This window comes from Cariama cristata, unplaced genomic scaffold (genome assembly GCF_000690535.1).
Source record: "Cariama cristata isolate BGI_N322 unplaced genomic scaffold, ASM69053v1 scaffold33686, whole genome shotgun sequence".
NCBI classification, from domain to species: Eukaryota; Metazoa; Chordata; class Aves; order Cariamiformes; family Cariamidae; genus Cariama; species Cariama cristata.
In genome coordinates, this window is record NW_009623261.1 from 5,997 (window position 1) to 23,912 (window position 17,916).

Here is a 17,916-nt window from a genome sequence, read left to right on the forward strand (position 1 = left end):
GCAGCGTTACGCATGTTCGTGCTGTATTGACCGCTGCAGGAAATTGAAACTAATTCTGGACTAATAGCTTGCCCACTGGCTTATTCTTTGTACAGTAAACACAGAGTGATCCAGTCTCTTTGACAAGGAGTTCCTAAGCCTGTCCTTGTGCTACGTGTTTTCACATTCTTCTCCCTCCGCTCCCCTCTCTGATGTGCGATTATGCATTTCAATGCATCTGGATATGCATGGACACAGGAGGAACCATGTGTCCTCCTACACGGCTATGGTGGTGGCAGCTTCTCCAGGACAAAGTTGGTGAGGTAGTTTGAACTCTCCTCTTTGCAAGATTTAGCTTGTCAGCTCTCTGTTGAGTGAACAAACCTGAATATAATGTTCCAGGGAGCAAATACCTCCTTACGATCAGGAAGAGGAACTGGGTGAATGCGATCCGAATTAAACAAATATTAAAAGCAAGCAGAAAATTGTTTACTTTACAAATGAAGCACTGCTGTCTTGGAACTGTTATAAAGCTGCCTATGTAGTGAATAGCCAAGGGAAGATTGGACTGGGGTAAATGCCTTATTGGAAGAAAGAATGTTTAGCTGTGGTGGCTGAAACTTCAGGTATGCTAATCATGCTTTTATTCCCTGTTTTTATAGATTGCTGCTAAAATTGGAGATATTCCTCACTTGAATAATTCTACAACACTCGTGGACCCGTCAGTCTATGGTTATGGAGTGCAGAAACGGCCCCTGGATGACGGAGGTAAGCTGGCTATGATTAATCAGTCTTGTGGATACAGCTCCTGAAATTCACCTATGGAGGCAGTTGTCTGCTTTAAGGACAGAAATCAATGTATCTTTCTGTGTATAGAAATTTTATACAAGATTCCCTGTGCTGTTTAGTCTTACCTAGATAGCACAGGGCATTTAGGCATTAGTATTATTATTGTGAAGCAATCCTTTCTTAGTTCTTGAACATAGGGAATACCAGATGTACATAGTGAAGGTGTTCTTCACTGATGATCCTTACTTTCTGAGAGGAGACCGTGTACAGGGACAGTATTACACGTGTAGCAGTGGTAACAGCACAGTAGTTGAGTCACTGTCAAGAGTTCTGACTGCTTTGTATGTTAATTTTAAGGAGAAAAGGTATTGATGCAAGTTGGAAGGCAATTTCCCCTATTAGGCTTAGCTTTTCTCATAATTAGGCTTTGAGAATTCTTAACTCTCTGAAACATTTAACATTGGCCGCAGCCAAAGAATAATTTACTGGGTGCACCATATCTGGTAACTGTAATGAGTTAGTATTGTATGAAATGTTACAATTTTAAAATAAGTTACTAGTTTCTTATCTTTGGTGGGAACAACAAAAATGTTAGAACATGTGTTTTCTTTTTTACAAATCTAATGATGTGCACTGTTACCAGAGGTGTTTATACTGTGTTATCTGCTGCTGTATAGATGCTAAGAGCTCACCTTTTCCTGTGGTTGGTTATAAAAAACCCAAACATGGCTATGTCTTCCTTTTCCTATTTCCTTTAGTGTTTTTACTGACACAGGTAGCCCTGCAGGGTGATTCTCTTCACCACAGATATGTCAGGAGTACTGAGGAAATGAGCAAAGCTGCTGCCTAGCACTTTATTTTGAAAATATTTTTTTTCTGTCTGATATAAAGGCTGAAAATACTGCATGTCTGCTTCTCATTCTGAAAAAACGTGCTGGAGCACAGGGAGAAGTTTCTTTCCTGTGGAGCCTCTGGCTTGCTAACATTGCTGTTTTCTGAGCACATACCACAACCCACTTTGTTCTCTGGCATAGGCTCTATTTGAGCAAGAGGTTGCTGCTCCTTTGGTTTGGTGTTTAGGAAAGAATGGGTTTATTTGGGTGAGCCCCTGCACCTTGTATCTCAGGCTGGAGCATCACTATGAGAAGCCAGAAGCCTGGTATTACTGGTATGTGTTGGTTTCTGTATGGGAAGGTGTGAGGCTGTCAAGCAGGCTGTTCAGCATTGAAGAATGCTGAACGACTTTGAGCTGTGTCTGAATAGCTTAGATAAGGGGCTATATGTGAAGAAGAATAAAAGTAGCCTTCTGGGAACTAGTCATTCATAACATTAGTCCTACCTATTTCTTTCACTGATTCATCAGACTGAACTATGAAATCTGACCTCTTGACAAAATGGGTTTTTATGAACTTTTGACATGTGAAATGATTGTAGTGCCTAATGGCAGCTCGAGTTACTTAAACTTTTAGTAGTGAGCCTTATTACTTGCTGAGCCTTGTTTGTATGGACACTGTTTTTGTCAATACAGTTGCAGCCTGGGCTGTAAATGTACATTGCTGCTGGTTTCTTGTGTTGTGATAGATAACTCCATGGAGCAGGTATCGTTCCTGGGAGAGCCTTCCAGAGTGGCTGTACCCCTGCCTCTTGTGGTGTTCTGCTGATGTGAAGACCTGTGGGTGTTTGCTTACCCTGTAGTTCAGCACTGGGCCTTGTCTGTAACTGTTTTCAAAGTAGCTCCGATGCTGTATTTGCCCTTGGATTGTTCATATACATCTGTAGGTTTTGTAACTTTGATCAACTCCCTTCCCAAAAATCTGATCTGTGAGACCTTAAGAAGAAAAGAGAAATGATGGAAGTAATATTTTAAAGGGCTGGAATTTCACAATGAAACAGGAATTTTCAGGGTAGGATCAGGGGTTGTATTGCTTTGTTCAGCTTTGGTCATCTTGGGTTTTATTTCTAATGTCATTAGTAAGTCCTGTACTGAAATACAGTTGTGTAATGAGTTCCCCACCTAACCACGTCATCCTCCTGTGCTGCTCTTTAACTGCATCCCCAGAACTGCAGCCTGGGAAAGGAACTCCTGAAACTGTGAGTGCTGCTTGCTCTGTATTTCTTTGTGGTATGATCCATACCTTAGTCAGTCTTAGGCTACCTGCTCTTACTGCCATGGCATTAAAACTCAATAATGCCGCTTTAGCTTTAAGCATCTGGAAGATGACAGCTGCCTTTAATAGGACACTTATGTTGGGAAAGCACTTGCTGTTTGGATGATCTTTTTAGTTCTCCGTTAGCTGCAAGCAAGGGGTGTCGGGATTGCATACCCACACTTTTCTCCATTTTCTGCTTGTCTGTGAACCACAGCTTGGAGATGTTCTTGTCAAGAAATGATTATTTCTGTGGTGACACATGCTCTAGAAATTTTGTAGCGTGGGGGTCTGCATACATTCTGCTCTGGATAGCTTGGAAACAAACGTGGTGGTAAATCTTTTGATTGTTTACCTCGGTATACTGCGTGTTCATGGCTGGGTGCAGGTCTCACTGCTTCCTTATGCCCATCTAACTTTTAGAAAATTACTTCTGTTCCTAATGCACCTGAAAAAATTGGGTCCAGAGGAAGTATTTAAGGTGACAGGAGAACTGTCTGTTTTTCAGGAAAATCTAATTCTGCCTGTCCATTTTTGTAAAGAGCTGCTGGTGCAGCTGATTGATGTCGGCCTAGGAAGTGGTCTTAAGACAGGGTGACAGTGCACTGGTCAAAACAAATTCAGCTGCTTTTAGGGCATTTCCAGGAAAAATAGATTTGTCATAGCTTTGGAAACCAGAATGTGCAAGTTCCTTTTGCGCTTCCCTTAACCTTCATCTGGAACGGAGAGCTGCTAGGATTGGCCTTGGTGACCTGGCCTATTGGTGTTAGATGGAGCTTGAGACTGATTATATCTCTTTTCCCTGGCTGCTTTATTTCCCGTTTCTGGAAACAACTTTAAAATAATCCTACAAATAGCTATAGTGCAGGGAGGGGATGGGGTTTATTTGTACTGCTGGCAGGAAGTCGTAGTCGGCATTGATACGTCTGCTTGCAGCAGGTAGTGTTTCTCAGCGAAGGTGAGCATAGAGATGGGGTTAGTCTGAGCTGCAGAGAGACCTGGTGGCATCTTGCTTGTGGCTCGTTGATGAGGATGGATCGCAGCCCTTCTGTTAAAGGCCAACAGCTGCTCTTGGCCTCCATTCTAATTAATGTCTCCCTCTGATTACTAGCACAATTCAATAAATTTATTTAATGCTAAATAATCCTTAAAGAGGCAGCCTCCTTTAGTTCATAGGAAGCAGGGATCTAGTCTGCTGGAAAGAGACTGATCACCAGAATGTTAGCCTTTATTTGCCCTGTTTTAGACTGCTTTGAAGAATTTTCCAGTGATACACATAGGGTTAAGCAGCAGTGTTGCAGCTGAAGGCGGGGGCATCCTTTGAGTCTGGGGAAACAAAGATGAGAGACCTTGGAGAAGCCTCACATCCCCCCTCTCTCCATCCCCTGTCTTCCCCAGGCTTCTGTGGTACCTCCAGATATGAAGATGCCCTGTTTTGGTGTAATAACTTGACTGTGGTAGAGCTGAGGGGCTCAAATACAACATGCTCCTGTTGTATGGAATACTTTATTCTTTTACTCCAACATGTTTTCCATGAAAATAGTGATGGGCAGAAGGAAATCTTATCCCTGTCTTGCTGCCACTGCAAGCTAGTAGTGATGCTCCTTGACACATCTGTAGCAGCAGTAGGACCAGGGCAAAAGTGCAGATCTCTCAGCAAAAGATTTAGTGTAATACACGAAATGCCAATGTTCTTCAAAATTGCAACTTTACAGATGACCATTTTTTAAATAAGGCAGTCTAAGGGAGGGGAAAAAAGCCTATAAAGATTTGCAGTGAAGGCAGACATGAAAATTATTAGGTTTTGACCATTTAATTAAAGAAAAACCTAGCAATATTTAATGATAAAGAATTAGAGTATCCAATGTCTTCGTTGTAGCTTTCTAAAATTTATGATAGTCCCATTTTTGTTCAAAAGTATGAAATGCAGCCCCGTTCCACTGCTTTCCAGGAGATGCGTCGCTCTGATTTTAGTCTAGCCATGAAGATATTCTTGACGAGATTGTATATTCCTATCATGCACATTAATTTAGTGGGAGGCGCTGCTCTGTTTTATGGGGCGGAAAAAAAAATCCGCATTTGTTTTGAGTGTCTGTTAGGTAGAATTCAGTTAAGGTGAAGCCGAAAGCAGAGTGAAGAGTTATCAGCCAGCAGGTGCCATTAATAGGAAATTGTGCTTATTTTATTCAGTATTTTTCCTTATTTGCAGTAAAATGACTGCAGTTACAGTTAAATTGTACTCAATAGATGTAAAAGGGGGAAATATGTACGTGGCTTGTCAGAGTTCAGCCCCCTCCCTGGTGTGAAGAGGGAGATGGTGGAACAGTACATCAGCTTTCAGTATTGCAGCAAGCGTGCGCTGCCCCAGCCCTGCCTCTCTATTAGTCGCTGTCTTTCAGAGCGAAATGGGCCTGTTGGAGAAGGAACGTACCTTTAGGTTGTTGGAACCGGGAGCCACGTAGTTTCTTTTTTCCCCCAAAACGGAGAGAAATTGTAACTGACTTCAAGTAAATCACTCCCAGTTGTCTCCATCTGTCTTCTGTCTTAACTCTTGGGGAGATCATCTGTGAAATGTGGACGGAATGATCTTGCACATAAGTTATTGCGACTTAATTTTTTTCAAGTAATTTGTACAATAAATATACAGTACGGCTGATATCTGCCTGGGGTGATGAATGGCTTATGTTTGTATAGTACTTGGAATGGGTTGGAGGCATTATGTTACATACATCTCAAGCAATATTTCCCTGACTGATTTAAGTTCTTGTGCTGCTACAGTTTTCCCCTAAGCAGCTGGTTTTTTCAAGTGTAGGATTGTGTTACAAAATGAAGGCTCTTCCGTTCCTTGCGTGAACTTCAGGAGTTGATTATAGGATGTGTATCTGTCTCATAATTTGTGGGCAGCGGCTGCAGTGGAACAGACTGCTAAGAGAGCTGTTACGGTGAATTGAAATGCGAAGTGGGTATTTAAATACAGCCTTGTAGTGTTAAGACCACTCTTTCTGGCGTCTTGGGATGATGAGTGGCCTGGTTTGTGGCAAGGGCAATCCCGTACTACAGCAATAGCCACCAGACCTATTGCATGTAGTAAAAGTATTCGGAGCACAGTTTGGGGCAAGATGGCGAGGTTCTGAAATTGGTCGTATTTGCTCAGCTCTGCAGTAGTAGCTTATCAGCTAGAGCAAATACTCCCCATTACATCACCCGCCTTTTTCAGCTGCAGTATTGATAGTTATCAAATTAGAGCTTTTTATATTCAGGGTGAGAATATGCAAAGACAAATCTAATGGAGTCAATAACGCAGCAGTTGTCTTATTGCTGAGCTGGGGAGAGTAATAAAATATATATGCTGTCGATATTTTGGACCTGAACTATTATGAAGGTATTGACACGCAGCAGAAATACAGTATTGACTCTCTTTATCTTTTTTTGAGTAAAGTGTTTGGCCACAAACTTTATGCATTTTTCTACTGGATTTAGAGAGTGTGGGATGCATTCGCTTTCTAGCCCCGCCATCTGATTGGCAATTTATTTCAGATCAAAGAACGTGCAGGTTGCTGCAAGGTAGTTTGAAACAGCGTCTTTATTGTCACAGCTCACATGTTGGCCCGTTTCATTTGTTTTGCTGCTTGTGCCCTCCAGGCATGCAATATAATCTTTCAACTGGTTGTTAGGACCAAATGGTCTGGTTTTTAGCAGGTTTGCTGCCGGCAAAGTCCAGTAGGAAGCCCAGCAGGGCATGTGTTCCCACTTTGCATGAGTTGGTCTAATGACATTTTCCCCATTAACATTTGGAAGAAAGATCTAATCTGTTGGGGTCGGGAGGGAAAAATCTATTTGAGGGTTGTCAGCTGGGGAGATAACTGCTAATCATAAGTGGACCACCAGCTAACATCACAGATATGCCTGGAATGTCTGCGTTCAGTAAAATGTGTTGGGTTTTTTTAAAAAAACTACTGTTTGGGTGCCACAAGGTTACTTAACAGACCTATTCCTTTAACAGGTCTCCGTGTAAGTGGGCTCCATGGAGCACAGATAAGAGACACAGAGAGAAGTATGTGCAAGCGGTCGTTAATGCTTTTTGCCTAGACTTTTTGCTCTGAGTCTGCTCGGCATTTATTTTTGTTTTTTAATACATATCCGTCAGCTTGAAATTTCTCTTCTCCCCCTTCCCTCCCTCCCCTTTTTTCCTTTTTTTTTTTTTTACTAATTTGGGCTTAATTTGGGAAGCGGGGAGGTTAGTTGCAGGGATTTGGATTTGGGCAGGCAGGATTTTCTCCCATGACTCTCAGCATGGGGAGACGCGGATCAATTCCCTATCCTGTGTTCAGCTGGACACTGGGTTATGGTGTGTGTTGATCAAGAAATCCCCTCCTGTTTTGTAGCACGTAACGCATTCATTTCAGCCACTGAACCTAAATTACTGTTTTGCTTTTCTTTCTTTTTTGATGAAATGGTAAGAACTCTTTTTCTGTAGGGATGAAGTTAGTTTATCCGTGCTAATGCTTTGATTTTTTTTCCTTTTTTCTCTCTCTGCCACAGTAGGTAACCAGTTAGGGGCCCTGGTACATCAAAGGTAAGCAGTGGGTTATGTTTTATTATTTATTGATCAATTCTAATTGTTTATTGATCCACCATCTGTAGTAGTGTTAGGAAGTCAGAGGTTGAGAATGTGGAGAAACTGTCAGCTTGGGTTTTCTCCAGGCTGAGCTTTCTACTAACCCTTTAAGGTTGGTTGTCATGATGAAGAAAGAAGAGTTGATGTGAAACTTGGATTTGGTTCCTGTAAATCTGCAGGACCAAGAAGAATAAATTCTTTCTCTTCTTTTCCCTGCCCTGGCTGGGGGGAAGAAAGAAAAAGTGAAAAAAGCTCTGGCATTTTGACGAAAGTTGGAAGTATTAAATGGGCAGGTAGATTTTTTTTATTATTATTATTTTTTAGTTTTGTTGGTGTAACTTGACCTGGGACGACTCCTTTGTCAAAGATGGTTTTGGGAGACTGAAGCAATTATGAGTTGTCATGCAGCATGTCTTAGCATCTAATACAAAAGCAAAATTCTCAGTTTTTCTCGAATCCTGGTCTTGAGGAGTTGTCTGGTTTGTTTTGAGTAGGAAGGGGAGAGCATTTCTGAAGCTGGATTCACCTTTGGGCCGATAGTAGTGCATTTCTATCATAACCAGCTGTTTGTAGGGGGCCTCAGCAGAGAGGACAAGCAATATACATGAAGACCGTAGAACCTTCAGTTGTTAATGGTTAGGTTCAAGCTAATGCCTAACTGGAGCAGCGCAGAAAGGGGTACACAGTGTTGTCTCCTCTGCTGTTACCTGCCACCTCTCTTCTGCCGGGAGTGGTGTTCATGTGGGGAATTGATTAGGCTGAAAACTCTGAATTGGTTTATTTCTGGTTTTGGTGGTTTTCTGCTAGGTTAGCTTCTTTGTCTACCTGCAACCATTCCTCCAACACAGGATGGTTAACAAACAATGCAGGATAGGACGCTTTGGCAACAGGCTCGGTTTATTGCATGTTAAAACAACTGTAATTGTGAACCTCCCTGTAGCAGGTGAGTCTGTTCTGTAGGTAGGTGCCTTCACAGGTAGGAGATGGCACTGTTTGGTTTTGCATCGCTTCTGGTGACCCTCAGGACAATGGAGAGTACTTAATGTATACTGCAGCTTAGCTGGTGAAGTCTTATGTGTATTATACCTTCCCCAACTGATCTACAGCAAAAAAAATGGGAATATTTTAATATAACTCACCACAAAACCTGCATTGAACTTATTATGCAGGTATTTCATTGCTTTTGAGATTGCTGAACAAATTGGGTATAATGCGTATCTAAATATATGGAGTTTGCAAATTCCATAGTCATTGTGTTGTATTTTCTACAAGATAGAAATGGCTAAGCAAAAAACCAAAGTTAATTCCTTTCTACTTGACTATGGTCAGGTCTTAGGAAATTGCTTTGGGTGGTATGTTTTGAGGCAGAGGCACTTTGAAAAAGTCCAAAGAGCAATAGATATGGAAGTCTCGAGATAATAAGACTTCAAAGGATGATTGAAGACAGCTTTTATAAATTCCAAGGAAAAGAATGATAAGGACAAGCAGGCAAAAAAAAAAGTGAATATTAGAGGGGACATTCATATCGGGATTGGCTTTGGTTAGCATCTCTTGGCAAGAGCATATCCACAAGACTGTGGCTTGGAAGGTCTAGGCTAAATATTAAAGAAACCTCACCATTATTCTGTTAAATCTACCTGGAGCAAGAATGACAAAAAGAGGTTCTCCCAATCAGCTCCATTGAAGATAGTGGAGAGTAAACTGGAAATGTATCCAGCATAGGAGAAATTAGGTGACCACAAGAGGTCTCTTTCAAAACAAATTATTTTGACTGTGATGTGGTGTTTAGTTGTGTGTGCAAAAGCCTTATGCTCTGCCTGGCTTCCACGGCAGGGACATAGTTGTCTTCCAAGTTGTTCTTTGTAATGACTCTTTGATTTTATTTTTTTTTCTTTAGGGCTGTAATAACAGAAGAGTTCAAAGTGCCTGATAAAATGGTTGGATTTAGTAAGTACCTTGGATGCTTTTGATGTTTCTTGATGCGTTTTGTGTAAAAAAAAAGGAATGCTGTTTATTCTGACATGCTCACAAGTTTTTTTGCTTACTAGTCTTGGATAAGCCTTGTCTAATGCTGTCTTCATGGGGACCAGGTGATCTGTGTTTAAAATCCAGGTGCAAACTGCATGGAAAAACTTGGTGTCCCAGAAATAAGATGACGACTGTGTGGTGCAAGTTACTGAGAATTTTAGTGATTCTGTCTTTTAAATTCCCACTAGCATAGTACATAAACAAGTCAAAAGGGAATTTATTTCCCCTCACTGAAACATTTTACATCCTTTGAGTATGCAAAACTGTGAGAGTTGAGGGAGGAAAACAACATTTAAATGTTAAAATAAGAGTCGACTCAAGGCAAGTTAAACAGAATTTTCTCTCTCATACATTTGCTGCAGGGAAACACAACCAGCATGCATTGCTCAGATGAGAATTTTTCCTAGATTTGCATTCCTGATAGTGTTCTCTTTCAAGCTTGATCCTAATTTCTCTCTTCCTCTTGATGATCATTACTCTTCCTTTCAATGGCACCTCCTGCTGATGTGTTACTACAGCGATTGCATAGACTCTTCCAGTGCTACATCTCTGTGTATCTCTTCCAATTTGATATATGGAAAGTAAAAAGGAAAATAACAGGCCATGTTAATTACCCCTTGGTGCGTGAAGTTTTGTCCTAACTCTGAAGACACTATAAAACTGTAACTCAAATTCCTGCAAAGGAAACACTCACTCTTCTCCTGCCAGACCCCTTAATTTATTGGTCTTGGTACCACATGTAGGGGAACATTAGAGGGATTCTGTGGCTCTGTGAGAGGGGAGCTTGCGTGCTCTGTTGGCACATCATCTCTGTGTTAAATCTAATAATCCTGGCTCAGGGGCAGACAGATGCTGGAGAGTGACAAACCCACAGCTGAGAGATGCTTCTGTGGGAGCATCTTGAGCCAGGTGTACCTGTTTGACTTGACAGTTTTGCTCTTTTTGCTGTCTGGGAAGGTTATGAATGGTGATTTGCACATAGTCTGTTCTCAGTATGTCGTCTTGTGTGTGCTGACTCCAGGAGTTAAGGGAGATGGGTATTGGTTTTGACTTAGGATTGATAGAGCATTTCAGTATGTAGCAGATTCTGTCTGAGTGCAGACCAGCTAAATAGCATGTCCATTGAAAAGAGGCAGTAAAATATAAATTTTAAAGAAATAAAAGTCTTTACCTTTTTCAGTACCACAAATAACTGGGTTATTGGTTCGGACTGAACAAGATATACTTGAATGACTCTTCTAGCAGCACTCAAACTAGTGCCTTATTTCTTGCATACTATGTATTTCCATTCCAGTGCAAGACAGGCTTTTTGGTTTTGTTTTGTTTTTCCAAGCAAATAGAATAACTTCAGGCAGTATTGTAATGTTTTTCTGCTATGATAAATCTGGTCATGCTGTGGATACCTCTTCTGCAATGCTGGAGTCAAACTGTTCCTTTATAGATAGCTGCAGCAGAGCAAAAGGGGGAAGGTGCTCTGCAGTTACTTGGAAAAGTGGTATGTTCTGATGCTTGTTGACCTCATTTCAGTAATCGGCAGGGGAGGAGAACAGATCTCACGGATTCAGGCAGAGTCTGGCTGCAAAATTCAAATTGCTCCAGGTAAGAGCCTCTTTGTATGGCGGGTGAACAGATTTTAATGTTGAAGGCTGTTGTGTCCATTAGATTGGGTGCCTTGCCATGCTCGTGCCGTGTTATCGCCATTAACAACTGATACATATACACCAGGCTAACACGCATGGGAGAACTGTTGTGGGACTGACCTCCCGACTAGCACGGAAAACAGGTTTGTCAGGTGGTTTGGGGAATGAAACACAATTAAGGAACTGTGTTTAACCAACAGATGGGTACAGTGCAAATGGACAATCCATGTTGTACTTAAACCTGAAATTGCAGCTGTTTTCTCCTGGTGGTACCACTTTGCTCGGCTCTGCCGTTTGTCTCTGATTAGTCCAGTCAGCTCCAACTCCTGGCAGAAGACGTTTCAGGAGGGTGGCGGCAGCTCTTCATACAACTCGTCTTGTGTCGAAAAAATGGGACCACCTGTTTGTTCTGTGCTAGTGCCTGTTTGCTTTGAGGAAAACTGTACTGCAGTGCTGTATAGGAAACTGTTGAAGAATGTAATCTAAGTTCTTACTCCTCCCTTTAATTGGTGGGGAAGCCTTTAAAAGAATGCAGACATCCAACAAATCATTTAAAATATGTTGACCTTGGATGTCTTTGAATTCATTAGTGTGCTCTGTGTGTGGGGAGGGCGAGGGCGGTGCTTCCATTAGTGCTTGATAGTTACTGAAACAGCTGCCTTTTTTTTTTTTAATTCCATGTATTAAAACTGTCCTCGTTTCCTTTGTAGACAGTGGTGGAATGCCCGAGAGGCCCTGTGTGCTCACCGGGACGCCAGAGAGCATTGAGTGAGTTCTGATTTCATTTCTCTGCTTTTGCTTTCTCTCTCTTCTCCCTAATGCTGTGCTCTGTCAGTGGTGCTACTTGGTTAGCCACACCAGCAAATGTTGGCCTAGAGAAAGTTGAGGGTCTCTGGAGCATAGAACCTCTTGGTCTGATGCTTTAAACTGTGCACCTCAAAGGCTTTTTTCCAGTTGCAGTTTGAACCCTCTGCAGAAATTTCCGTGGAATTCCCCTCCGCAGGGCAAGGTTGCTCTTAGGGCACCTAGGATGCAGTTTTCTAACTGCAGCTTTCCAGGATACTGAGCTAAGCTGTTGAAGGGCACTTCTCTTCTCCCCTTTGCTTCCCTACTCCTATTGAGATGAACATCCTTCCAGCTGAAGAAGGGCTGCATGAGGCCTCCAAAGCCTGTCGGTGCCACTCCAGAATAATCTGGAGGTGTTGGTGTTGTTGCAGAGCAGCATGAGGCCCCTGGGTGTGCTTGCCTTTGCATCACTGCCAACAAGAAGCAAAGGACTGAACCAAAGTCTCAAATTCTGATCCCTGCATGGTAGAGACACGTGGCCAGCCAGCAGGGATTCTACTCTTTAGGCCTATAGAAACTTTAGGGACAGTGTTTCCTCCCTCCCCCTTCCCAGGAGCTGAGTTTGAGACTCTCACAAACCAGTTGAGGACCTCCTGCTGGAACTGGATCCAGGATCCTCAGGCTTACAGGAACACACTTAACATATGGAGCTGCTCTTTCTCTCCCCAGCCTTTGGGTAGGTGGGTTTTTTAAAATCCATCTGGAAATCTTTGAGTTGCGTTTGATAGTGAAAATACATGGGCGCAAAGACTGTCTCTCTAAAGAGAAGACACTCATCATTCCTAAGAGATGTAAGGCTACTTAAATCTCCTTATTCTACCATAATACTGCAAGCAGTGAGCCAGAATAAATATAACTGGCAAGCTCACATTATAGGGCAGGCATTGTATTCTTGCTTATGTTGAAGTGCTGTTCCCCCTTTAGCAAAGGATATTTCGGAACAAGAGCAAAATACTAAAAAGCTGGGGTGCCTGATGAGATGCAGTTGGGGGAAAATGAGGAAGAGGTATAGTTAAGACTTCGTGGTTCTGAAGTAAGCAGTTAAATGTAGTGATGTCCAAGGCTATCTTTAAATTAAAAAAAAAGTGAGAATACTCAATTTGTGAAGCATAACAAGGTGTTGAGGACATGGAATTAGGCGAAATTTAATTTACTCTTGTGCTAAAATTCTTGTCAAGTTGATTATTTGAACTATTTTTCAGGCTATTTGTAGAAAGAAAATTAAGTAAGGAAACCAATCTAGATGTCAGACTTCTTTGTGAAGGGTTTTGTGAGGACAATTGCCGTTAGTTATATCCAATGGCAAACTAATAGGGTTAATTTCCAAATGACCCCTTCTCATCTGACATACGTTGTGTATTAACTGTTGCAGTCTCTATATTGTCACTGAAAGAACTTTGTGTGAAATATGAAGATAAATTAATAAAACCTGTTAAGACTCTTCCAGAATATTTGAAATGGGCTTCCAGAGGTTCCACCTTTTGCCTTGTTTTGTGAGAAAGTCAAGAGAAACCGGTGCTCTGATCTGTGTGCAGCCTCAAATCAGCACCTACTGAGCTGTCTTGGGTGAACACCTGCTTGCAAGGGATGACTTTGTACTGTTTCTTCAAATCGCCAGAGAGAAGACAGTTGTCCTAGGGTGCCTGATAGGGCTCGGTATGAAGTGGAGAGAGGGGAAGATGCTGCTTTAGACCCAGTAGGGAACCGGTGACTTCCTTCTGCCTACTTTGAGAAGGGCAGAAAAGGGATGTGTTTGTACTAGGAGCCTTCAAGATGAAGGGAAACGCTGTCAGTTACCTCTGACATGCTACTGAAGATTTTAGAGAAGGGACCTTTAATCTCCCAAATGCTTCTTTGTGTGTCTCTTCTCACCAGGAGTAGAAGAACCCAGTCTTTCACTGGTTGCTGCTGCAGTATCCTTGCCTCGCTTCGCGGTGTAGCTTCGGCACCTACTGCTTGGGGCAGAGGCTGTGTTAGAACAGTATTCTGGTGCTGCTGGTAAGAGCAGGCAAAGAAGAGCAAGGAAGTTGCCTGTGACTGATCAGAGAGTGGTTAACCAACGTGCTGTGTTTGTATCAGAGCAGTGTGTGTTTGTTGTCTTGACCAAGGAGAACAGAGTTTGACTTTTACCAAATATTGTATGTATGTTTAAAAAATTTAGGAAAGTTTAGAACCTAGAACATCTTCATTCAAAATAAGCACCCCAAATACTATAGCTCAGTTGTTATCCTTAACTTCCAAAGAGGTCAGAGCATGCTGCTGCTCTTCCTTCTCTCTTCCCTTTTCAAAAATCAAACTGCTTATAAGTAATCATGATAGATGAAAGTATACATCAAAGAGTTTAAAAAAAAATAAATAAGCAAACATTGTGCTAACTATGATTTCCTCCATCTTTTCACTACTTCTCCTCTCCCTGATCGCTTCCCATTCCGATGGTTCCTGGTCTCTTGGTCACATGGAACAATGTTGTCTAATGGTTCTTTCCCTCGATTCTTTTCCAAAGACAAGCAAAACGGCTACTGGGGCAGATTGTAGATCGCTGTCGGAACGGACCTGGTTTTCACAACGATGTTGATGGCAACAGTACGATTCAGGAGATTTTGATCCCGGCATCCAAAGTGGGTCTAGTCATCGGCAAAGGAGGTGAAACAATAAAACAGTTGCAGGTGCGCAAGATGCATTTACTTTAGGGCTGTCTTCTCTACTGCAGCTTCTCTAGATCAACAAGAGCGTGCTGAAATGGAGAGCCTTAAATGCTCTAACCTTCTACAGCAGGGACTACTCTTCTGCCTTCGGAGAGCTGGACTCCAGTCCTATCTTGTGTTACAAACAAAATCGGTTTGGCCTCAGCTACGCATGTAGTGGAGTTTTGCCAGAACTGTGAAAGAAACTCATGTGCTTTAGATAACATTTGGTGCGTGCTGTTTAGGAGGGGATCTGTGTAGCCAAGAAAAGGCTATGTCTAGTCTGCTGTTGCAATAGTTTTTAATGCTAGCCATGCTGTTGTAGAGTGCTGTGCTTCTCTTTTGTTGCTGATCTGTGATAAAGCTGGCGTATGTTGTCTCTTTTTTTTTTTCTCATCCCACGCCTTTCTAATTGAAAGTGTTGTGTAATGTATAAATCTATGTTCCTAGACATTCTTTATTCCTCCATCTGGTACAGGATTTTTTAAAGAATAGAGGGTTTCAGAAAAGCACCTAGATCAAAAATGTAGGGTTTTTGAGTGCCCTGATTAGGCCTCTGTCGCCCAGTAGCTTTAAGGCTGGTCAGTTAATAACTATTATATGCAGACAGCTACAGATTTTGGAAAGGGCTGAAAAATCAGTTGTTGAAGGTCTTGCAAAGACAACCCTTCTACCTCAACTATTTGAGAACTTCAGGAGCAGCACACTTTCTGGCAGTCCTTTACACTCTAAGACTATTACTGAATTTGTGCTATAACTACCCATGAAGAGCTAAAGTAGCATTCTGTAAAGCTGCGGATTTGACCTGCGTAATGTTTAGTAACCACAATATAGTCACTTGTTTTAGGGACTCTGCTTAGCAAAGTGCTCTGTGCTTTTTCTTCAGGAGCGAACAGGTGTGAAAATGATTATGATCCAAGATGGTCCATTGCCTACTGGAGCAGATAAACCTCTCCGAATTACTGGAGATGCATTTAAAGTACAGGTATGTAATAAAAGTAAGCAGTTGCCCCAGAGAACTAAGGAGAAATTTAAACTTTAGTATATTTATGAGCATCTAATGGAGTCAAATCCAACTGTAAATATAATGATCCTTGCTGGTTTTGTTTGTTCTGTAAGGTGGTTGAAGTTTGAGTAGAGCAAGTTAAAACACCAGAATAGCAAGTTTTGGCTTGTTTACAACATAACCTAGGAGCTCTCACTCCACATAGGTATTAGACATGGGTAGGAGAAGACCTGAGGAGGAGGGTTTGGAGAAAGTAGTTTGAAATGCTTTCCTGTCTGTGTGGCAAAAAAAAATCATAGCTTCTATGTTACTTGAGCAACTGGGTTCTTAGTGACTAACTTAATCACACTCTGGAGAAAGTTTTGTGGAAGGTTCACTATCTCAGACAGCCAATCGACGCAGGTAATTAAAAAATAAAAATAAAAAAATCCCATGACAACTCCTGAAACCAAGGGGTTTGCTTCATATTAGTACCTCAGTCTCCTTGTGTCAGGGTTCTACAGATACATTCATACCTGCGGTCAAAGTAAAAACCCATGATCAGCTGGACACTGGAAGATGGCAGCATGATGGGAATGCTTGAATTAAAGTTTAGCTGTGGCATGTTCCACTTCTCAGCAAGTGCTTTTCATACCTTGCTAAGTACTTAAATCTAGTTTAGCATTCCTGTCTCTAATAAAAATAGTTCTATTTCATAGGATCTCCCTAATCATAAATTGCTGCAACAGTTGATGTTGCTCAGAAATAGTATGTTTGGGTTGTATTTTTTAAACCTCTTGTTGCAAATGGGCTTTTAGATATTAATTTTTTTTTCAAAATTATTATTGTAGAGGTATAGATATGCAAAAAGGAGTTTAATGGCGTTCTTGCTACTTTTAACCAAATCATACTTTAGGTGCTGCTACTTCCCAGGTGGCTGCTTCTGCCTTGCTGTTGTCACGTCTTCCGTGCAATAAATTGTGCCAAGCAGTCATGGAGACTGCATAGGCTGGAAGATCTTTGAGGCACTTAGAAAAGTTGAACACACTTAGAAAGCATTTAAGAGTCTTGATGAATCCTTGGGTTTGGTGGGATTCTCTGGATGCTGCAGCAGCGTTTCTTAACTCTCAAATCGCTATGAAATCTCTCCATTGCCCTCCTTTCTGTCTTGGCATCTCTGAAATGTCCGAGTTGTTTCCTTCTGTAAAAACTACCATGGGGTTATGGAAAATACGTAAAAATGCAAAAGGAGTCAGATTCACCAGTGTCCCTCAGAGTTGGAGATAGAAGCAAAATGTCAAAAGTTTGACTGGTAATATGTAGAAACAAAGGCTTTGGTTTTGACATGTAAGCTTTTTTTAATGATGACTGCTGTTGGTTTATTTCCAAAGTACACTTTTACTAGCTGGGCTACATGCAAGCTTGTGAATGGCCTTGAGGGCTGCAAGTAGGTAGAAGAAATATTCATTTGTCTCAGAAAATGTGTTACTGGTTTGCTGCAGACTTGAGCTTAACTTTTCTGAGTGTCAATAAGCTCACTAGTGCCCACCTGCCTCCTTGGTACATGCTTTCTAGCTCTTAGTGGACGTGATCTCTGCTATGCTACCACAACTTCTACCTTACTGTATTGGTTTCAATTCTATCTAGTAGGAAAGGGCTTTCACTTCCTTTGATTTAAAAACAAAACCGAAATTAAAGATATTATAAAAGCTAAGGGGCCTTTTTGAAAGACTGAAGGAAGCAATTGCACACAAGAAACTGCCACCTTGCACACTTGTCAGGTTTTGTCAGACATGGAAGATGCCATCAAGAACAGATCTCCATTGACTGTGGTAAAAGAAATTCTAAATCAGAATGCTGTTTCCATTAAGCAGATGGAGATCGCTCTGCCTGAAACCTGACCATTAGCCGATGTTGAGGCCTTGACACCAAGATGGCAAGCAGAATAATTTTAAGCTAACTGTAACTTCTTTCCCCATGTAGCAAGCGAGGGAAATGGTACTGGAGATCATCCGAGAGAAAGATCAGGCAGACTTCCGAGGCGTACGCAATGATTTCAGTTCTAGAATGGGAGGAGGCAGCATAGAGGTATGTTTTCTTCACGAGTACTCTGCTAACCTCCCTGTGGGATGGGTAGTGGGTGGAAGTCATCAAATTGCACGTAACCTGTAAGCTTATTTTTAAATGTATTGTGTTCTTT

At 41.7% G+C, this 17,916-nt stretch overlaps 1 protein-coding gene across 1 annotated transcript in view; it reads left to right on the top strand.

Moving 5' to 3' along the window:
* Positions 1–201: 201 nt before the first annotated feature.
* FUBP3 (far upstream element (FUSE) binding protein 3) overlaps positions 202–17,916 on the top strand; it is a gene marked incomplete at its 3' end in the record, with an annotated part of 31,959 nt that continues 14,244 nt past the window's right edge. The window contains exons 1-10 of the mRNA XM_009702663.1: positions 202–297; positions 642–747; positions 6,919–6,969; positions 7,458–7,491; positions 9,431–9,480; positions 11,089–11,160; positions 11,912–11,969; positions 14,551–14,713; positions 15,618–15,716; positions 17,700–17,804. Of these exons, the coding sequence (XP_009700965.1) occupies positions 202–297; positions 642–747; positions 6,919–6,969; positions 7,458–7,491; positions 9,431–9,480; positions 11,089–11,160; positions 11,912–11,969; positions 14,551–14,713; positions 15,618–15,716; positions 17,700–17,804 (834 nt within the window). The remainder of the gene's footprint in view (positions 298–641; positions 748–6,918; positions 6,970–7,457; positions 7,492–9,430; positions 9,481–11,088; positions 11,161–11,911; positions 11,970–14,550; positions 14,714–15,617; positions 15,717–17,699; positions 17,805–17,916) is intronic.